This window comes from Artemia franciscana, chromosome 10 (genome assembly GCF_032884065.1).
Source record: "Artemia franciscana chromosome 10, ASM3288406v1, whole genome shotgun sequence".
Classification (NCBI taxonomy): domain Eukaryota; kingdom Metazoa; phylum Arthropoda; class Branchiopoda; order Anostraca; family Artemiidae; genus Artemia; species Artemia franciscana.
Genome location: NC_088872.1, coordinates 30,023,009 through 30,041,460, shown reverse-complemented (window position 1 = coordinate 30,041,460; position 18,452 = coordinate 30,023,009). Strand labels below are relative to the sequence as shown.

The 18,452-nt window shown below is 34.8% G+C and overlaps 1 protein-coding gene and 1 long non-coding RNA gene across 4 annotated transcripts in view; one reads left to right on the top strand and one right to left on the bottom strand.

Annotated features, from left to right (window-relative positions):
- The window catches only part of LOC136032050 (uncharacterized), a 78,952-nt gene extending 63,287 nt beyond the window's left edge, over positions 1-15,665 (bottom strand). Inside the window, exon 1 of the long non-coding RNA XR_010618630.1 lies at positions 15,574-15,665. This is a non-coding gene — a long non-coding RNA (uncharacterized LOC136032050). The remainder of the gene's footprint in view (positions 1-15,573) is intronic.
- LOC136032049 (uncharacterized) overlaps positions 1-18,452 on the top strand; it is a 169,433-nt gene that overhangs the window by 62,223 nt on the left and 88,758 nt on the right. For all 3 annotated transcript variants that reach the window (XM_065712152.1, XM_065712151.1, XM_065712153.1), the window contains one exon: positions 8,410-8,575. In XM_065712152.1, the coding sequence (XP_065568224.1) occupies positions 8,410-8,575 (166 nt within the window). The remainder of the gene's footprint in view (positions 1-8,409; positions 8,576-18,452) is intronic.

The following is an 18,452-nucleotide window of genomic DNA, read 5'->3' as shown; positions in this document are numbered from 1 at the left end:
ATTTTTTTTTTCCATATTTCCATTAAATATAGGTTTAGTGATATTTGAAGTGACAAAACACTTGTTATTTAAATGACATAAAAGACTAAGAAAATCATGGTATCTGAACTTTAAGACATCATTTCACAAGACATGAATTTTACACCATAGAAAAAAGAAGAGGAAAACCAGGAAATAATTGCCAGTTTTTGTTACCGTCAGTAATGGTGTCAACTCATGAGAATTAGGGGGGAGGACAAAATGTAGTTTTCAAAATCTAGAGTGGGGGCAATTTTGTGATTTTTCAATTTTTCCAGTAAATATAGGTTTAGTGATATTTGAGATTGCAAAACACTTATTATTTAAATGACATAAAAGGCTACTGAAAATCATGGTATGTGAACTTTAAGACATCATTTCACAAACCATGAATTTTACACTATAGAAAAAAGAAGAAGAAAACTAGGAAATAATTGCCAGTTTTTGTTATCGTCAGCAATAGCGTCAGTTCATGAAAATTAGGGAGAAGGGGAAAATGTAGTTTTCAAAATCTAGAGCGGGGGCAATTTTGTGATTTTTCTATTTTTCCATTAAATATAGGTTTAGTGATATTTGAGGTGACAAAACACTTATTATTTAAATGACATAAAAGGCTACTGAAAATCATGGTATCTGAACTTTAAGACATCATTTCACAGAACATGAATTTTACACCATAGAAAAAAGAAGAAGAAAACTAAGAAATAATTGCCAGATTTTGTTATCGTCAGCAATAGCGTCAGTTCATGAAAACTAGGGAAAATGTAGTTTTCAAAATCTAGAGTAGGGGCAATTTTGTGATTTTTCAATTTTTCCATTAAATATAGGTTTAGTTATATTTGAGTTGACAAAACGCTGATTATTTAAATGGCATAAAGGCTATTGAAAATCAAGGCTTCTGAACTTTAAGACATGAATTTTACATCATAGAAAAAAGAAGAATAAAACTAGGAAATAATTGCCAGTTTTTGTTATCGTCAGCAATGGCGTCAATTCATGAAAATTAGGGGAGAGGGGAAAATGTAGTTTTCAAAATCTAGAGCGGGAGCAATTTTGTTCCATTAAATATAGGTTTAGTGATATTTCAGTTGGCAAAACACTTATTTTTAAATGACATGAAAGGCTACTGAAAATCATGGTATCTGAACTTTAAGACACGAATTTTACATCATAAAAAAAGAAGAAGAAAACTAGGAAATAATTGGTCGGTTTTGTTATCGTCAGCAATGGCGTCAATTCATGAAAATTAGGGGGGAGGGCAAAATATAGTTTTCAAAATCTAGAGCGGGAACAATTTTGTGATTTTTCAATTTTTCCATTAAATATAGATTTAGCGATATTTGAGTGGACAAAATGCTTATTATTTGAATGAAATAAAAGACTATTGAAAATCATGGTATCTGAAATTTAAAACATGAAATTTACATCATAGAAAAAAGAAGAAGAAAACTAGGAAATAATTGCCGGTTTTTGTCACCGTCAACAATTTGTCACCGTCGAAAATTAGGGGGTAGGGGAAAATTTAGTTTTCCAAATTTAGAGCGGGAGCAATTTTGTGATTTTTCAATTTTTCCATTAAATATAGGTTTAGTGATATTTTAGTTGACAAAACACTTATTTTTTTAAATGACATGAAAGGCTAAGAGCTCTGAGTCACGATGTCCTTCTAAATATCAAAATTCATTAAGATCCGATCACCCACTCGTAAGTTATAAATACCTAATTTTTTCTAATTTTCCTCTCCCTTTAGCCCCAGATGGTCGAATCTGGGAAAAAGACTTTATCAAGTCAAATTGTGCAGCTCCCTGACACGCCTACCAATTTTAATCGTCCTAGCACGTCCAGAAGCACCAAACTCGCCAAATCACTGAACCCCTCCCCCCAACTCCCCCAAAGAGAGCGAATCCAGTACGATTCTGTCAATCACGTATCAAGGACATTTGTTTATTCTATCCACCAAGCTTCATCCCGATTCCTCCACTCCAAGTGTTTTTCCAAGATTTTTCCCCCCAATGTCAAAAGATCTGTTGGGATTTGAAATTAGAGCTCTGAGACATGGATTCTTTCTTAAAATCAAATTTCATTAAGATCCGATCATCTATTCGAAAGATAAAAATACCCCAATTTTCACGTTTTTCAAGAATTCCGGTTTCCCCCTCCAACTCCCCCCAGTGTCACAGGATCTGGTAGGAATTTAAAATTAGAACTTTAAAGCATAAGATCCTTCTAAATATCAAATTTCATTAAGATCTGGTCACCCTTTCGTAAGTTACAAATACCTCAGTTTTCAAAATTACCCCCCCCCCCCAATTCCACCAAAGAGAGCAGATCCGGTCATGTCAGTCACGTATCTTAGACTGGTTTCTATTCTTCACATCCAGTTTTATCCTGATCTCACCGCTTTAAGTATTTTCTAAGATTTCCGGTCCCCCCAACTCCCCCCCCCCAATTACGCTTGATCCGATTGAGATTTAAAATAAGAGATCTGAGTTACGAGGTCCTTCTAAATATGAAATTTCATGAAGATCCGACCACTCCTTCGTAAGTTAAAAATACGACATTTTTCTTATTTTTCAGAATTAGCCCCCCCCCCAATAGAGCGGATCCGTTCCAATTATGTAAATCACGTATGTAAGACTTCTGCTTTTATTTTTCCCATCACGTTTCATCCCGATCCCTCCAATCTAAGCGTTTTCCATGATTTTAGGTTCCCCATCCCAAACTTCCCCCAATGTCACCAGATCCAGTCAGGATTTAAATTAAGAGCTTTGAGACACGATATGCTTCTAAATATCAAATTTCATTGAGATCCGATCACCCGTTCGTAAGTTAAAAATACCTCATTTTTTCTAATTTTTCAGAAATTAACCCCTCCCCCAACTACCCCAAAGAGAGCGGATCCGTTCCGGTTATGTCAATCATGTATCTAGGACTTGTGCTTATTTTTCTCACCAAGTTTCATCCCGATCCCTCCACTCTAAGTGTTTTCCAAGTTTTAGTTCCCCCCCCAAACTCCCCCCCCCCAATGTCACCAGATCTTGTTGGGTTTAAAATAAGAGCTCTGAGACGCGATATCCTTCCAAGCATCAAATTTCATTAAGATCTGATCAACAGTTCGTACGTTAAAAATACTTCAATTTTTCTATTTTTACCGAATTAACCGGCCCCCCCCACCCCAGATGGTCAAATTGGGAAAACGACTATCTCTAATTTAAGCTGGTCCCGTCCCTGATACGCCTGCCAAATTTCATCGTCCTAGCTTACCTGGAAGTGCCTAAAGTAGCAAAACCGGGACCGACAGACAGACCGACAGACCGACAGAATTGGCGATTGCTATATGTCACTTGGTTAATACCAAGTGCCATAAAAATTAGGAAATAATTGGTCGGTTTTTGTTATCGTCAGCAATGGCGTCAATTCATGAAAATTATGGGGGACGGCAAAATATAGTTTTCAAAATCTAAAGCGGGAGCAATTTTGTGATTTTTCAATTTTTCCATTAAATATAGGTTTAGCGATATTTGAGTTGAAAAAACTTATTATTTAAATGGAATAAAAGACTATTGAAAATTATGGTATCTGAAATTTAAAACTTGAAATTTACATCATAGAAAAAAGAAGAATAAAACTAGGAAATAATTGCCAGTTTTTGTTATCGTCAGCAATGGCGTCAATTCATGAAAATTAGGGGGGAGGGGAAAATGTAGTTTTCAAAATCTAGAGCGGGAGCAATCTCGTGATTTTTCAATTTTCTATTAAATATAGGTTTAGTGATATTTCAGTTGACAAAACACTTATTTTTTAAATGACATGAAAGGCTAATGAAAATCATGGTATCTGAACTTTAAGACATGAATTTTACATCATAGAAAAAAGAAGAAGAAAATTAGGAAATAATTGCCAGTTTTTGTTACCGTCAGGAATGGTGTCAATTCATGAAAATTAGGATGAAGGGCAAAATATAGTTTTAAAAATCTAGAGCGAGAGCAATTTTGTGATTTTTCAATTTTTCCATTAAATATAGGTTTAGTTATATTTGAGTTGACAAAACGCTTATTATTTAAATGACATAAAGGCTATTGAAAATCAAGGCTTATGAACTTTGAGACATGAATATTACATCGTAGAAAAAAAAGAAGAAAATTAGGAAATAATTGCCAGTTTTTGTTACCGTCAGCAATGGTGTCAATTTATGAAAATTAGGGGGAAGGGCAAAATATAGTTTTCAAAATCTAGAGCGGGAGCAATTTTGTGTTTTTCAATTTTTCCATTAAATATAGGTTTAGTTATATTTGAGTTGACAAAACGCTTATTATTAAAATGACATAAAGGCTATTGAAAACTAAGGCTCTGACCTTTAAGACATGAATTTTACTCATAAAAAAAAGAAGAAGAAAACTAGGAAATAATTGCCAGTTTTTGTTACCGTCAGCAATGGCGTCAATTCATGAAAATTAGGGGGAAGGACAAAATGTGGTTTTCAAAATCTAGAGTGGGAGCAAGTTTGTGTTTCTTCAATTTTTAAATTAAATATAGGTTTAGTGATATTTGAGTTACAAAACACTAATTTTTTAAATGACATAAAAGGCTATTGAAAATCAAGGCATCTGAACTTTAAGACATGAATTTTACATCATAGAAAAATGAAGAAGAAAACTAGGAAATAATTGCCAGTTTTTGTCTCCGTCAGCAATGGCGTCAATTCATGAAAATTAAGGGGGAAGGAAAAATGTAGTTTTAAAAATCTAGACCAGGAGCAATAAAAAAACTATTTAAAAGACATAAAAGACTATTGAAAATCATGGTATCTGAACTTTAAGACATGAATTCTACATCATAGAAAAAAAAGAAAAAGAAAACTAGGAGATAATTGCCATTGACGCAATGGCGTCAATTTATGAAAATTAAGGGGGAGGGGAAAATGTAGTTTTCAAAATATAGACCGGGAGCAGTAAAAGACTATTGATGACATAAAAGACTATTGAAAATCATGGTAGCAATTTTAGACCGGGACAAATTTTATGATTTTTCAATTTCTCCATTAAATATAGGTTTAGTGATATTTGAGTTACAAAGCAATAATTTTTAAATGACATAAAAGGCTATTGAAAATCAAGCCATCTGAACTTTAAGACATGAATTTTACATCATAGAAAATAGAAGAAAAAAATTAGGAAATAATTGCCATTTTTTGTCTCCGTTAGCAATGGTGTCAATTCATGAAAATTAGGTGGAAGGGTAAAATGTAGTTTTAAATATAGGTTTGACAAAAATATAGGTTTAGTGATAAATGTAGGTTTAGTGATATTTGAGTTACAAAACAATAATCTTTTAAATGACATAAAAGACTATTGAAAATCTTGGTATCTGAACTTTAACACATGAACTCTAAATCATAGAAAAAAGAAAAAGAAAACTAGGAAATAATTGCCAGTTTTTGTAACTGTCAGCAATGGCGTCAATTCCTGAAAATTAGGGGGAAGGGCAAAATTGTTCTATTAAATATAGGTTTAGCTCTATTTGAGTTGACAAAACGCTCATTATTTAAATGAAATAAAGGCTATTGAAAATCAAGGCATCTGAACTTTAAGACATGAATTTCACATCAAACAGTTCGTGGTAACTAACTGTAGTAAGGAGCGACCCGGCTCAATAGTAACCAAAACTCTAAAAAACAGAATTTTGATACGAATAGCTACGTCAAAAGAACCGCATTTTAATGCTCATTATAAATATATACGTTTCATCAAGTTTAGTCTTACCCATCGAAAGTTAAGAGCCTGAGAAAATTTGCCTTATTTTAGAAAATAGGGGAAACACCACCTAAAAGTCATAAAATCTTAACGAAAATCGCACCATCAGATTAAGCGTATCAGAGAACCCTACTGTAGAAGTTTCAAGCTTCTGTCTACAAAAATGTGGAATTTTGTATTTTTTGCTAGAAGGCAGATCACGGATGCGTGTTTATTTGTTTGTTTGTTTTTTTGTTATTTTTTTCCGCAGGGGTGATCGTATCGAACCAATGGTCCTATAATGTTACGAGAGGGCTCATTCTAACGGAAATGAAAAGTTCTAGTGCCCTTTTTAAGTGACCAAATTATTGGAGGGCACGTAAGACCCCTCCCACGCTAATTATTTCCTTAAAGTCACTGGATCAAAATTCTTAGATAGCTATTTTATTCAGCATAGTCGAAAAACCTTATACCTATGTGTTAGGGGACGACCTACTCCCCAACAGTCCCCGTGGGAGGGGCTACAAGTTGCAAGCTTTCACCAGTGCTTACATATAGTAATGGTTATTGGGAAGTGTACAGACGTTTTCAGGGGGATTTTTTGGCTGGGGTAGGGGAGGGGTTCTGAAGAGGGGGATATGCTGGGGGAACTTTCCATGGAGGCATTTGTCACTGGGGAAGAAAATTTCCATGAACGGTGCGCAGGATTTTCTAGCATTATTTAAAAAAATGAAAAAAATAAATATGAAAAAGTTTTTTCAGCTGAAAGCAAGGAGCAGCATTAAAACTTAAAACGACCAGAAATTATAACGCATATGAGGGGTTTGCCTCCTCCTAATACCTTGCTCTTCGCGCTAAAGTATTTTTTAGTAATTTCAACTATTTATTCTACGGCCTTTGTGATTAAGGGGTCATTCTTAGGGAATTGGGACAAAATTTAAGCTTTAGTGTAAAGAGCGAGGCACTGACAAGGGGGTGAACTCCCTCATATATGTAATAAAACATGCGAATACAGAAGTTCGTTACGTAAGCTAATTTGTAAGTTACGTATATCTTTTACTAATAAAACGTTCGTAAAAAATGAAAAGTTCTAGTTGCCTTTTTAAGTAACTGAAAAATTGGAGGGCAACTAGGCCTCCTTCCCCTCCTTATTTTCTCAATACCATTCAATCAAAACTCTGAGAAAGCCATTTAGCCAAAAAATAAATATGCAAATTTCGTTTTAATTATTCCTCTGCGGAGAGCCAAAATCAAAACATGCATTAATTCAAAAACGTTCAGAAATTAAGTAAAAAAATATTTTTTTTAAGTGAAAGTAAGGAGCGAAATTAAACTTAAAACGAACAGAAATTACTCCGTGTATGAAAGGGGATGATCCCTTCTCACGCTTCAGTTTTAAGACTCATAATGATCAGAGGGCGGCAGCCCAACTCCCACTAGCAGTATTTTCGTGAAATGAATCTTTGATTCATTTTGATAGAGAATTTGAGATAGTCATTAGTTAAAAAAATAATGAAAAAATCATAGGCAGCACAATAACACTGCCTAAGTAAAGAGCAATGTGGGCATATTGTATTATTTATTTATTATATATATATATATATATATATATATATATATATATATATATATATATATATATATATATATATATATATATATATATATATATATATGTATATTGTATTTATTTTTAGTTGTTTTCTTTTACACTAGGGCATTTCTTGTATAATGAGTTGCCCTAGAAACTTCAAAAGGGGCTCAGTCGATTGGAGATTGAAAGGACTAGTGCCCTTTTCAGTAGTCAAAGTTTCCAGTAGTTTTCAGTAGTGATTAAATGGTAACCAGACCTCCTCCAAAGCCAATTATTTCTCCAAACACGTTCCATAAAAATTTTGAGATTTTGTTCAGCGTAAATGAAAAGTCCAGAAAATATGTATTTGAGAATGAATCCCCCCTAACCCTCAGGGCAAGGGTTGTAAGTGATGCCCTGGGGGCATATACGATTTTTATAGAAAGGACGGTCATATAAACTTCAGAGGGGGGTCATTGGATTGGTAATCAGAAGCTCTAGGGCTCTTATTCAGAGTCAAAGTGATTGGAGGGCAGATTCCTTAGCGCAGACGTTGTATTTTCCCGAATTGCATCTGATAGAAATTTTGAGATATTCTATGAAAATTTGCGGTCTTAAGATTTTGATACATAAGTGTGGTTTTATCGATCCAGCATTGAAATTGGTGTCAAAATCATGGTAAATTAAACGTTGGATAATATTTCGGCTAGGTTTAAAGGAAACAATTATGAGTTTGTAGTGGATATCTAGACTCAGTCTGATGGAAAAAAAATGCCTTGCCTGCAAGCCTCAAGAGCATGTTTGGCACTTATATTCCTAAGATATTCGTTATCAGCTGGTTGTTTTAGTTTAAAACCTCTCTCAGGTCATTGTACCCCTCAGATCACTATTTTGTCGGATTTTCAACTTTGCTCCCTAGCTTATTAGTGTTCTTAAATAAAAATTTCAAGGTGTTTTAGTTTTGTTGTTGTTTCTGGATTTTCTTTTAATTCCGGTCTTTTTTTTTTTTTAATTTGGGCTACCCATGATTTATTCCTATTGACTTTTGTATGGCTTAAGTGTACTTTTTTGTATTTTTTGCTAAAGCATGGTTCACACTACATCAACATTCCATATAATGTTGCGTCAGCTTCGTCCAGTGACTTTTTGGTTACAATTGTACCAATAACGAACACAGACTTGAACCAAACATTCAGAATCAAACAAAAATTTTGGGAGAAGGCACACGAAGGCAAATCTTTTTTATCTTTAGGTAAGTAAATGTTTGTGTTCCTTTCAAGGGATCTTGCAATTTTGGAGTGGGAAGGTAAATTGTTTCACTCTAAATTCTCAAAATCGTAAAGTCTTAATGTTTTATCAGATGGTTTAATATTTTAATAACACAATGAGACGTGGGTTAGAAGCATTTATTAGCTTTTAGTATGATTATTTGGTAGCCGATATGGCTAAACATCATCTTTAAAAAACATGCATCTATTAAAAGCCAAGACAATCATCTTTAGGTAACAAAAATATATGCAATAAATTTAAGCCATGAGCTGCACGAGAGGTGGGCTAGCTGTCAGTTACTTAAATAGCTTACAAAAATATGCATACGCATATAAACCAATTTATCATTTAAAGCTGGTAGAAAAAAAGGGGTCGATATTTCTATTTGTTTTTTTTCTCAGATTAGAAATAGTTCAGTGGTGCTACTTCATATCGAACGCCAAAAATTGTTTAAGTTAGTAGTTCCATGTATCAGGGGCTTACTGAATTCTAAAAAGCAAGCAGTTCTTGGAACGAACTTTAAGTAAGGACTTGCTCGTGCTAATATGCAATACATTTAAGCCATGAGCTGCACGAGAGGTGGGATAGCTGTCAGTTACTTAAATAGCTTGGAAAATTGAAGCTATACTGAAACTCTATGAAGAAAAGAGTTTTAATAGCAATATATGACCTACTTCAAAGGAATCCAATTTTTCTGGGGATTCCAAATATGTAAATTTAAATTTAAGGCTACGCACCAAAGCTGTCAGCCAGAGAAAATTTGTCTGATTTTCGAAAAACGAACAAAACAACCCGGAAAGAGCTAACAGTCTAGGCGATACTTAAGCCACCAAATTCAGCATGTCAGAGAATCCTAGTGTGGACATTTTAAGCCTCAGTCTACAAAAAGGCGGATTTTGCTTTTTTTCCATAAAGAATGTTTACATAGCCTTGTTTACCAATGGCCCTAGTAAATCAGGAGAATGTTCATTTGAACAGATTCTGGGAAGATTCCCTTTTTAAGTTGTAAAAAAGATTTTGCCGCAGCAAAGTGGCTTTTTCTGCGATTTTCTTACACAACTTGCCCCAAACAATTTTGCCCCAAAGAGGCTGAAAAAGCTCTCGCTCTCGACTGAAAATTTTGAGACAGCCAGTCAATTTGAAATAACCTAAAAGTTGTACACTGAGCATCCCTGTTTCAGAGGAAGTAATGCCGCGCGGTGGTGCATTCGTTCTTAAAGATGCACTTAGTTCATACAAAAAAAGGTTAATACAGACGGCTATTTTTTTATGCCTTTTTTAACTAAGTTGATCCTTTTGAAGTTTTACAAAATTGTACGCAGTGAAGTATAATTGTGCATCAACTATCACGGAGGAATGTGGGTGGATCTTTGCGTAAGTTGAGGGCTGGGTACCGTGCCTGAAGCCACACGAAGTGCAGTTATATGCCAAAACTTTCTAACCATCCAAAAACTTTCAGATAAATATAGAAGGAGATATTTTGAGGGTTACGCATAGCTGCTTTTCAAAATTATTCAGATGAATATTTGGTTTGAAAAAAAGGATACGAAGAAATGTTCAGTCAACAGCAAAAGAAGAAGTGATACCGTAGCTGATAGACAACATGTAAAGAAGAAACTAAAGAAGAGTCTACCCCTTTCCACAGGCTGTATTGAACCCACAAACCTCTGATCAAGAGGGAAACTTTCATCCACGGTGCTGCCTTGATCTATTCAACTAATTTGACTTTTCCACAAAACTGTACATATACGTTAAATGAAGGAATCGTAATGGCAATGGAACCGTTTATTACAAGTTATTTGGACCTTTTAACGTTCTATGTGTTCCCAGGAGAGCCCTCCACTTTCCCGAGAAAAGAGTAGCAACATGCCGAGTGCCGGAGCCCGGCTTCGAAATCGGCTACATAGTTCTTTTTTTCTCAACTGTTATATTGACATTTCTGGCCACTAAAAGGGTCTAAAAAGGTCAGAACTTTAAGGAAGAATTTGTATTTCTCCCGTAGTGGTTGTCTGGAACCTACGACGACGCCATTCCATGAAGAAGAGGCTCACATTGCCTGCAGTTACAAGATAAGTGATAATGAGAATCAAAATATACAAGCCTGTCGCATAGCCATGCCGGGGCCAGGCCTCAAAACCGGCTAGATTGTTTTTTCTTCTTAAAACCAGCAAATGTGCATTTCTGACCACAAAAACGATCTAAATAGGTCGAAACTTTAAGAAAGAATTCGTATTTTTTACAGGGTGGCTCTATCGAACCTGTTGTGACGTCATAACATAAAAAAGGCTAAAATTATCTGCAGTTAGGAGACAAGTGACAATAAGAATCCATACATAGAAGCCTGCCGCGTGCCAAGTGCAGGGGCCTATACTTGAAATATATGCAACAGCAGAATACGTTATAAGAGGCCCACATTTTAATTTTAGAATTGCTCATCGAAAGCTATTATCATATTTAACTCTGCATAATCCTAAAAATTCAACTTTTCTAAAAATAGATGCAATCTTTATAAAGATTTTGCAATGAAATTGAATATTTTTGAGAACCCTAAAGCAACTCTTGACACAAGATGAAGTTTTTATTCTTTAGAGAAGGATGATCGCGCATGTGACCATCCATAATCCTTAGTTATAGATTGTTGACGAATGGGTACGAATGGGCATTTAGAGATCTAGTACCTTTTTGAGCAGCAAAGGAGATCACACCTCAGGGGATTGCCGCATTCTTGAATTTTGGCACGAATATGGACAAAGTATTGCCGAACAAATATTCTGAGAAGTATTGGAAGGATATTGATCTGTCCTCCGTGTCTCAGAAGCAATGCTGCTGTGCAGTATACGGATCGTCCCTTGACATAAAATTAAATAAAAAAAACAGAGTTTTTTTAACTGAAAGTAAGGAGCGACATTAAAACTTAAAACGCACAGAAATTACTTCGTATATGAAAGAGGCTGCTTCCTCATCAACGCCCCGCTCTTTACGCTAAAGTTTGACTCTTTCTCTCAATTCTTCTTTTTAAAACAGTAAAAAACTTTAGCGTAAAGAGCGGGGCGTTGATGAGGAAGCAGCCTCTTTTATATACGAAGTAATTTCTATGCGTTTTAAGTTTTAATGTCGCTCCTTACTTTCAGTTAAAAAAAATCTGTTTTTTTTATTTAATTTCTGAACGTTTTTGAATGAATGCATGTTTTGATTTTGGCTCTCCGCAGAGGAATAATCAAAACGAAATTTGTATATTTTTTTGGGGGGGGGGGCTAAATGGCTTTCTCATAATTTTGATCGAATGATTTTGAGAAAAAAAGAGCGGGGGCGAAGCCTAGTTGCCCTCCGATTTTTTGGTTAATTAAAAAGGCAACTAGAACTTTTAATTTTTTACGAATCTTTTTATTGGTAAAAGATTTACGTAACTTATAAATTAGCTTACGTAAAGAACTTTTGTATTCTCATGTTTTTATTACATATATGAGGGGATTCGCCCCATCGTCAGTACCTCGCTCTTTACACTAAAGCTTAAATTTTATCCCAATTCATTAAGAATGACCCCTGAATCACAAAAGCCGTAGAATAAATAGTTGAAATTACTAAAAATACTTTAGCGTAAAGAGCTAGGTATCATAAGGAGGTGAGCCCCTTATATGGGTAATAATTTCTGTTTGTTTTAAGTTTTATTGCTGTTCCTTACTTCCAGCTGAAAAAGCTTTTTCACATTTATTTTTTAATTTTTTTTTAAATAATGCCAGTAAATCCTGCTCTCCCTTCATGGAAGTTTTCTTCTCCCATGACAAATTCTCGATGGAAAGTTCCCCCAGCATATCCCCCTCTTCTCAACCCCTCCCCCCAACCAAAAAAATCCTCCTGAAAACGCCTGTATACTTCCCAATAACCATTACTATATGTAAGCACAGGTCAAAGTTTGTAACTTGTTGCCCCTCCCACGGGGACTTTGGGGGAGTACGTCGTCCCCAAAGACATAGTTATAAGGTTTTTCGACTACGCTGAATAAAATGGCTATCTCAGAATTTTGATCCGTTGACTTTGGGAAAATAATTAGCGTGGGAGGGGGCCTAGGTGCCCTCCAATTTTTTTGGTCACTTAAAAAGGACACTAGAACTTTTCATTTCCGTTAGAATGAGCCCTCTTGCAACATTCTAGGACAACTGGGTCGATACGATCACCCCTGGGAAAAAAAAACAAAAAAACAAATAAACACGCATCCGGGATCTGCCTTCTGGCAAAAAATGCAAAATTCCACATTTTTGTAGATAGGAGCTCGAAACTTCTTCAATAGGGTTTTCTGATACGTTGAATCTGATGGTGTGATTTTCGTTAAGATTCTATGACTTTTAGGGGGTGTTTCCCCCTATTTTCTAAAATAACGCAATTTCTCAGGCTCGTAACTTTTGATGGGTAAGACTAAAGATGAAAGACTCTTGATGAAACTTATATATTTAAAACCAGCATTAAAATGCGATTCTTTTGATATAGCTATTGGTATCAAAATTCCATTTTTTAGAGTTTTGGTTACTATTGAGCCGGGTCGCTCCTTACTACAGTTCGTTACCACGAACTGTTTGATCAGTCCATGAAAAAGAACCGTTATTAAGATCAGTCCATGAAAAAGAACGGTTATTTGTCTAATAAACTGAAACGACTATGTACTATGGCATATGAGCACAAAATATATTAATGTCCTAGTTAATGGATTCTCTTATGGGGTGTTTTTTCCTAGAAAATGGCTCCATTTTTTTTTTGAAAATTGACATCCTGGGATTTTCTGGCTTAAAAACAACGATCTATATAGGTCACGAGTTTGAGGAAATTTGTTAAGAGCCTTAGTTCTGGTAAAAAAAAGATTTTGGTGAGTGATGCCATATTTATGAGCACCTTTTAAGAGCATACATACGTCATGTTTGCCTTACAAGTGGTTGTATCATTTTTAGTATCGTTATATAATATCGGGTGTAATGAATCTTTTTGGAAAAGACGTTTTACAGCTGTTATAATGCCTAGAGAATAAATGAATGGTTTAGACCATCAAATGTGATAAAACAAATCCGAGCAATTAAAGTAACGTCATTGAAAAAATGTTCAAAGTAGTCGTAAACGAAAATACAGAACAAAGAAATATATAGTTAGAATACATTCGGCAACGAAAATTACAACGAGTCAAAATTGAAATTAATGAACAAAGAAATATCCGGTTAGAACATAAGCAATAGCGAGAATAAAATGAGTCAAAAACAAAATTAAGAACCAAGAAATATGTAGTTACAAGGCATACGACAACGAGGAGCAGAAAAAGTTAAAAATGAAAGTGAAGAAGAAAAAAATATGTGATTAGAAGACAAGTTGCAGTAAGAATTGCAAGTGACAGCGAGAATAAGAACGGATCAAAAATATTCTAGAAAATTGTGATCTTGTGATTTCTATGGCCTGCAAACACGATCTACATAGATAATGAGCTTAAGAAAATTTGTTTAGAGCTTTAATGTTGGAAAAAATCATATTAGTCACGTCATATTTACGATTACATTTTAAAAAGAATAAATTGCATCATCCCCCCCGGGAGTGATCGTATCCTTTTTATATTTATGACACATGCAACATTACAAAAGGAACATAGTTAAATATGAAATACCAAGTGTACTAAGTCGATTAACAAAAGGCGTTTTAAGCAGTTTCATAATGCCTAGAGTGCAAAACAGCAACCTAAACCCTCAAATGCGACAAGAACAATCCGTGTAGCTGGAGTAGAAGGTACTAAAAACTGTCTGAAGTAATGATAAGCAAAAATGAAGAACAAAGAAATATACAGTTAGAATACTTGCGTCAACCACAATTATAACGAGTCAAAAACAAAATTGGAGAAGAAAACATGTCTGGCTAGAAGACAAGCGACGCCAAGAATTAAAACGAGTCAACAATAAAATAAAATAGTAAAGAAATATGAGGTTACCATATATGCGACAGCAAACGAGTCAACAATAAAATAAAATAGTAAAGAAATATGAGGTTACCATATATGCGACAGCAAGGAGCAAAACAGATTAAAAATGAAAGTTAAGAACAAAAAAATCTGCTTGTAAAAGATATGCCACTGCAGGAACAATGAAATATACGGTTAAAAGGTAGGTGACAGCGGGAATTACAAGCGACATCGAGAATCAGAACACGTCAAAATGAAAGTGACAAGTCATCGGGACCCTTCAACGTTTTATTGCTTAACCTAAAAATATCGATCATCCCTAAAGTTCAATGACTATTTACCTTAGGAGGATATGACATCCTCCCACCCCAACTGGGGACAACCTGATTTTCGTTTGTTCTAGACAGATGGTCAGAAAGGACAATCTTTGGCAGTCTGTCATCCTTCACCTGAAGAACTTGCCCTAGCCATCTGAACCTTTCTCTAATTATAGCCCTACAAAACAAGATTGAACTACACTTTTCGTACAGCCTACTATTTGAGATACGGTCAGTCATTCTGGTACCCAGAACACCCTGCAGACAATTTCTTTGGAAAGCATTTAGTAAATCATCCTAACTTTGTTCTTTTGCATTATTCTGGATAAGTTAAACTTTGATTTAAGGAGTTGGATTTGTGGCTGCGGTGTCTCACCTCACATCTATGTTATCGGAAATGAATAATAATTACATAAAAGTGAGTTTTTTTCAATTTAAAGATCGACGTTAAATATTGAAATAAGTAGAGAATATTCTGTCTATGAGGTGATTCCCTTCCTCAGCCCTCCTTTTTTATGCCAAAGATTGACTTCCCCAATGCTTCACGAAGAGCTGTTCAAGCACATGTGCACTCACAAATGCTTTCAGCATAGCACTATGAAACCTTAGCGTAAATATTGGGACTGGGAGGGGGCAGTCCCCTCATACACAGAATAATCTGTTCATTTCAAGTTTTAGTGTCGTTCTTTACTTTAATTTGAAAAAAGATGTATTTATTCAATTACAATTGATACTCACTTCTCGGAAAGCAACACAAATGCTTGTTATTAAACTCCAGTTCAGTTTCTATTTGCTCCTTCAGATTTCTATCTTTGGCTTCCAACAATCAAATCTCCGAAAGTCTTTTGATCACTGCATGTCCAAAGGTTAGACTTCCTTCCCTAAATTAAATTATCATTCATGGAGATCCAATTGAAAAATCGTGGGGAAGAAGTTTTTACACGGTAAACAAACCTAGGCAACGGATTATGTGAAATCGGCTTATTATCTACCAAACTAGCCAAATTTACATTACATTCATGCACTTCTACGACATCCTTTTTCTACTGCAACTCAAAATTGAAATATGGCTAGGGGCCTTCATTAACGGTTGCTCTTGGTCATAAATAATGGTCAAAATGAATGGGCGGTAGGAACGAAATTAATGTAGTCAGGGAACCTCTAGGATATTTCCATAAAACCATCACAGGCAATCCTCATGATTGTTCAGTCTAAAATAAACTCGCCAAGATAACTTATTGAAACAAATTTTAGGTTTTTTGGCTTCACTAGTCATTAATTTTTTTACAATTTTTGTTATATAAGACACAAATAAGTGTTTCTTTTTTTTTGAACGAGTTAGAGGTTGATAAATATTCCTCTGGTGTGAGTCTATCAGACTACGGTCCATGATCTTCTCAGAGGCCTATGAGCAGCAATTGATAAGTCTGCGGATCAAAGATAAAAATAAAAGGATCTTTTTTGGTTTTGTTTCTGTGTATCTTGGCACTGTAAAATTGACGTCAATTATCTTCTACTATTTCACTTGAAGCTGGATTATCTGGAAGTGGAACCAAAATCACCTCCTTTTTATCGCTTATTTTTCATAGGTTTCTCTTTCTAGGCTTATGGTTTATCTTTTTAGGCTTTTGGCATTTTAGGCTATTTATTTTTAGGCTTATCTTTTCAGCCAGAGTGAAAGATCTCTTTAAAACACCTTTTGAAGAAATCTTCCAGATTTAATTTGTACCGTATTCTACAAGTTTCTATTTCAGTTTAAAGGAGGACATGAGGCTGTTCCGATACGATCAAAGTTTATTCTTAATCATAGATTTTATCCAAACATTGTTACCTTACAAGTCTTACTGAATTCAAAAACTAGAAAAAAAATCCTCTTTTGAGCTGGTCATTTTAAGTAAAATTACCATGGACAAAACAAATTAAAATATCACATTAAACCATAGGAACAAATCCTTTTATTAGAGAGTGATAATTTACAAGAAATGCTGTATGTTTTGTTCAAATGTACAGTGACCCTCGTCAGCAGCAATACTAAAATAAAACAATTAATACCAATGATATATGTATATACAAAATAACATAATTATATATTTTAATGCCCTTATTTTTAAATACAATATTCGAAGCAAATCTCCTTGACCTTCCAGATTCCGCTTCGTTAGTTTTATTTGAACTAACAATGGGACAAAGGCTAAACCCCTTGTGTGAAACGAACCTTACTTTATCTCACTTCGATAAATTACCGTAAATAACGTTCAAGCCAAAATCATTTGTGCCTCTATTTAAAGCCATGTTCTTGAATAAACTTTTCTTAGTTTCAATATTTTCCCGGAAATTTTATTTAAGCCTTGGTCCCTAGAAATCATAGAGACAGTTTCAAACTAGATAAAATGGTCCGAAAAATTAAAGATATGTTCCAATAGAGCTGATGTAAAATCTTTAGGTTTGAAATTTTGTTTTAAAGCCGACGAAATAGAGTCCTAATTTTATAGCAACCTCAGTTCAAAATTCTGGTTAGCACATCCCACATATGAGCTTCCGCGAGTACATGGGATCTGATAGACCCCACTTTGTTGCCCCAATGAAGTTTGATCCTTCCCAGAATTTAGAAAACTACCCAAAGCATTACTAGTCTTTAAAGCTACCGTTAAATCATTACCTTGGCGATTTTTTTTAGTTTTTCACTTACTTCTGGCATGTAAAACAAAGAACAAAAGATATCCTTCTCTTTAGTTGTCTACAAAACTTCTTTAGAAATTTCTAGAAACTATTTCTTCTTTTTCAAAAGGTCCGGTCAGTTAACCAATCGGGATACTGATTACTCAATTGTATTTTTTTCAGAAAAGACGACTTCTCCTCAAAAAGACAAACATTTATTGCTATTAGTCGGTTTTCTGTAAATCTTAAATCCCAAACTATTTTCATTCTTTAAAAGAAGAACATCCAGAAAAGGAAGTTTCCCATCCTTTCCTAATTGTACACTAAACTTTAAGTCCCTCCTAATATTTCTGTGGAAAATATTGAAACATTTGCGTTAGATTTGTATGTCTTAAAACACATTTTCTGGGGACGTCATATGGATGACATAATCTCCGTAAAGAACTATGGGGAGGAAGAATTAAATAAGATTTCGGAATTTCTTTATATGTTTTTGGCGGGAGGGGATTTAAAGTTTAATGTAGAATTAGAAGAGGATAGGAAAATTCCTTCTCTGGATATTCTTCCTTTAAGAACTTCCAGTCCAGAGACTTTTTTTTAGAAATCTCCGGTCCATCCTCCTAACATCTTCAATTAAAAAATACAATTACTAGGAAATTTTGGGTAAGACAATGTTTAATTTCCAAAAACTATTACAAGCTCTAGTAGAACCAACTTCATTGCTTATAGCGCTGCCTAAGTAAAGAGTGGCGTGGGGGCAGCGTATTATTTATTTATTTATTTTTTGGTTTAAGACCGGTTTGGAAAGGAAGGAGATACACTTTGGCTCACTTAGACAGTAGGAAACCGACACCACGGCAATTAGCTCTGTCACTTCCTCGAGACATGACGAGGATACTATCATTTACTGTTTCTATTCCTTTTTGAGGGAAGGTGAGTCTCAGACAGTCCAACGATGA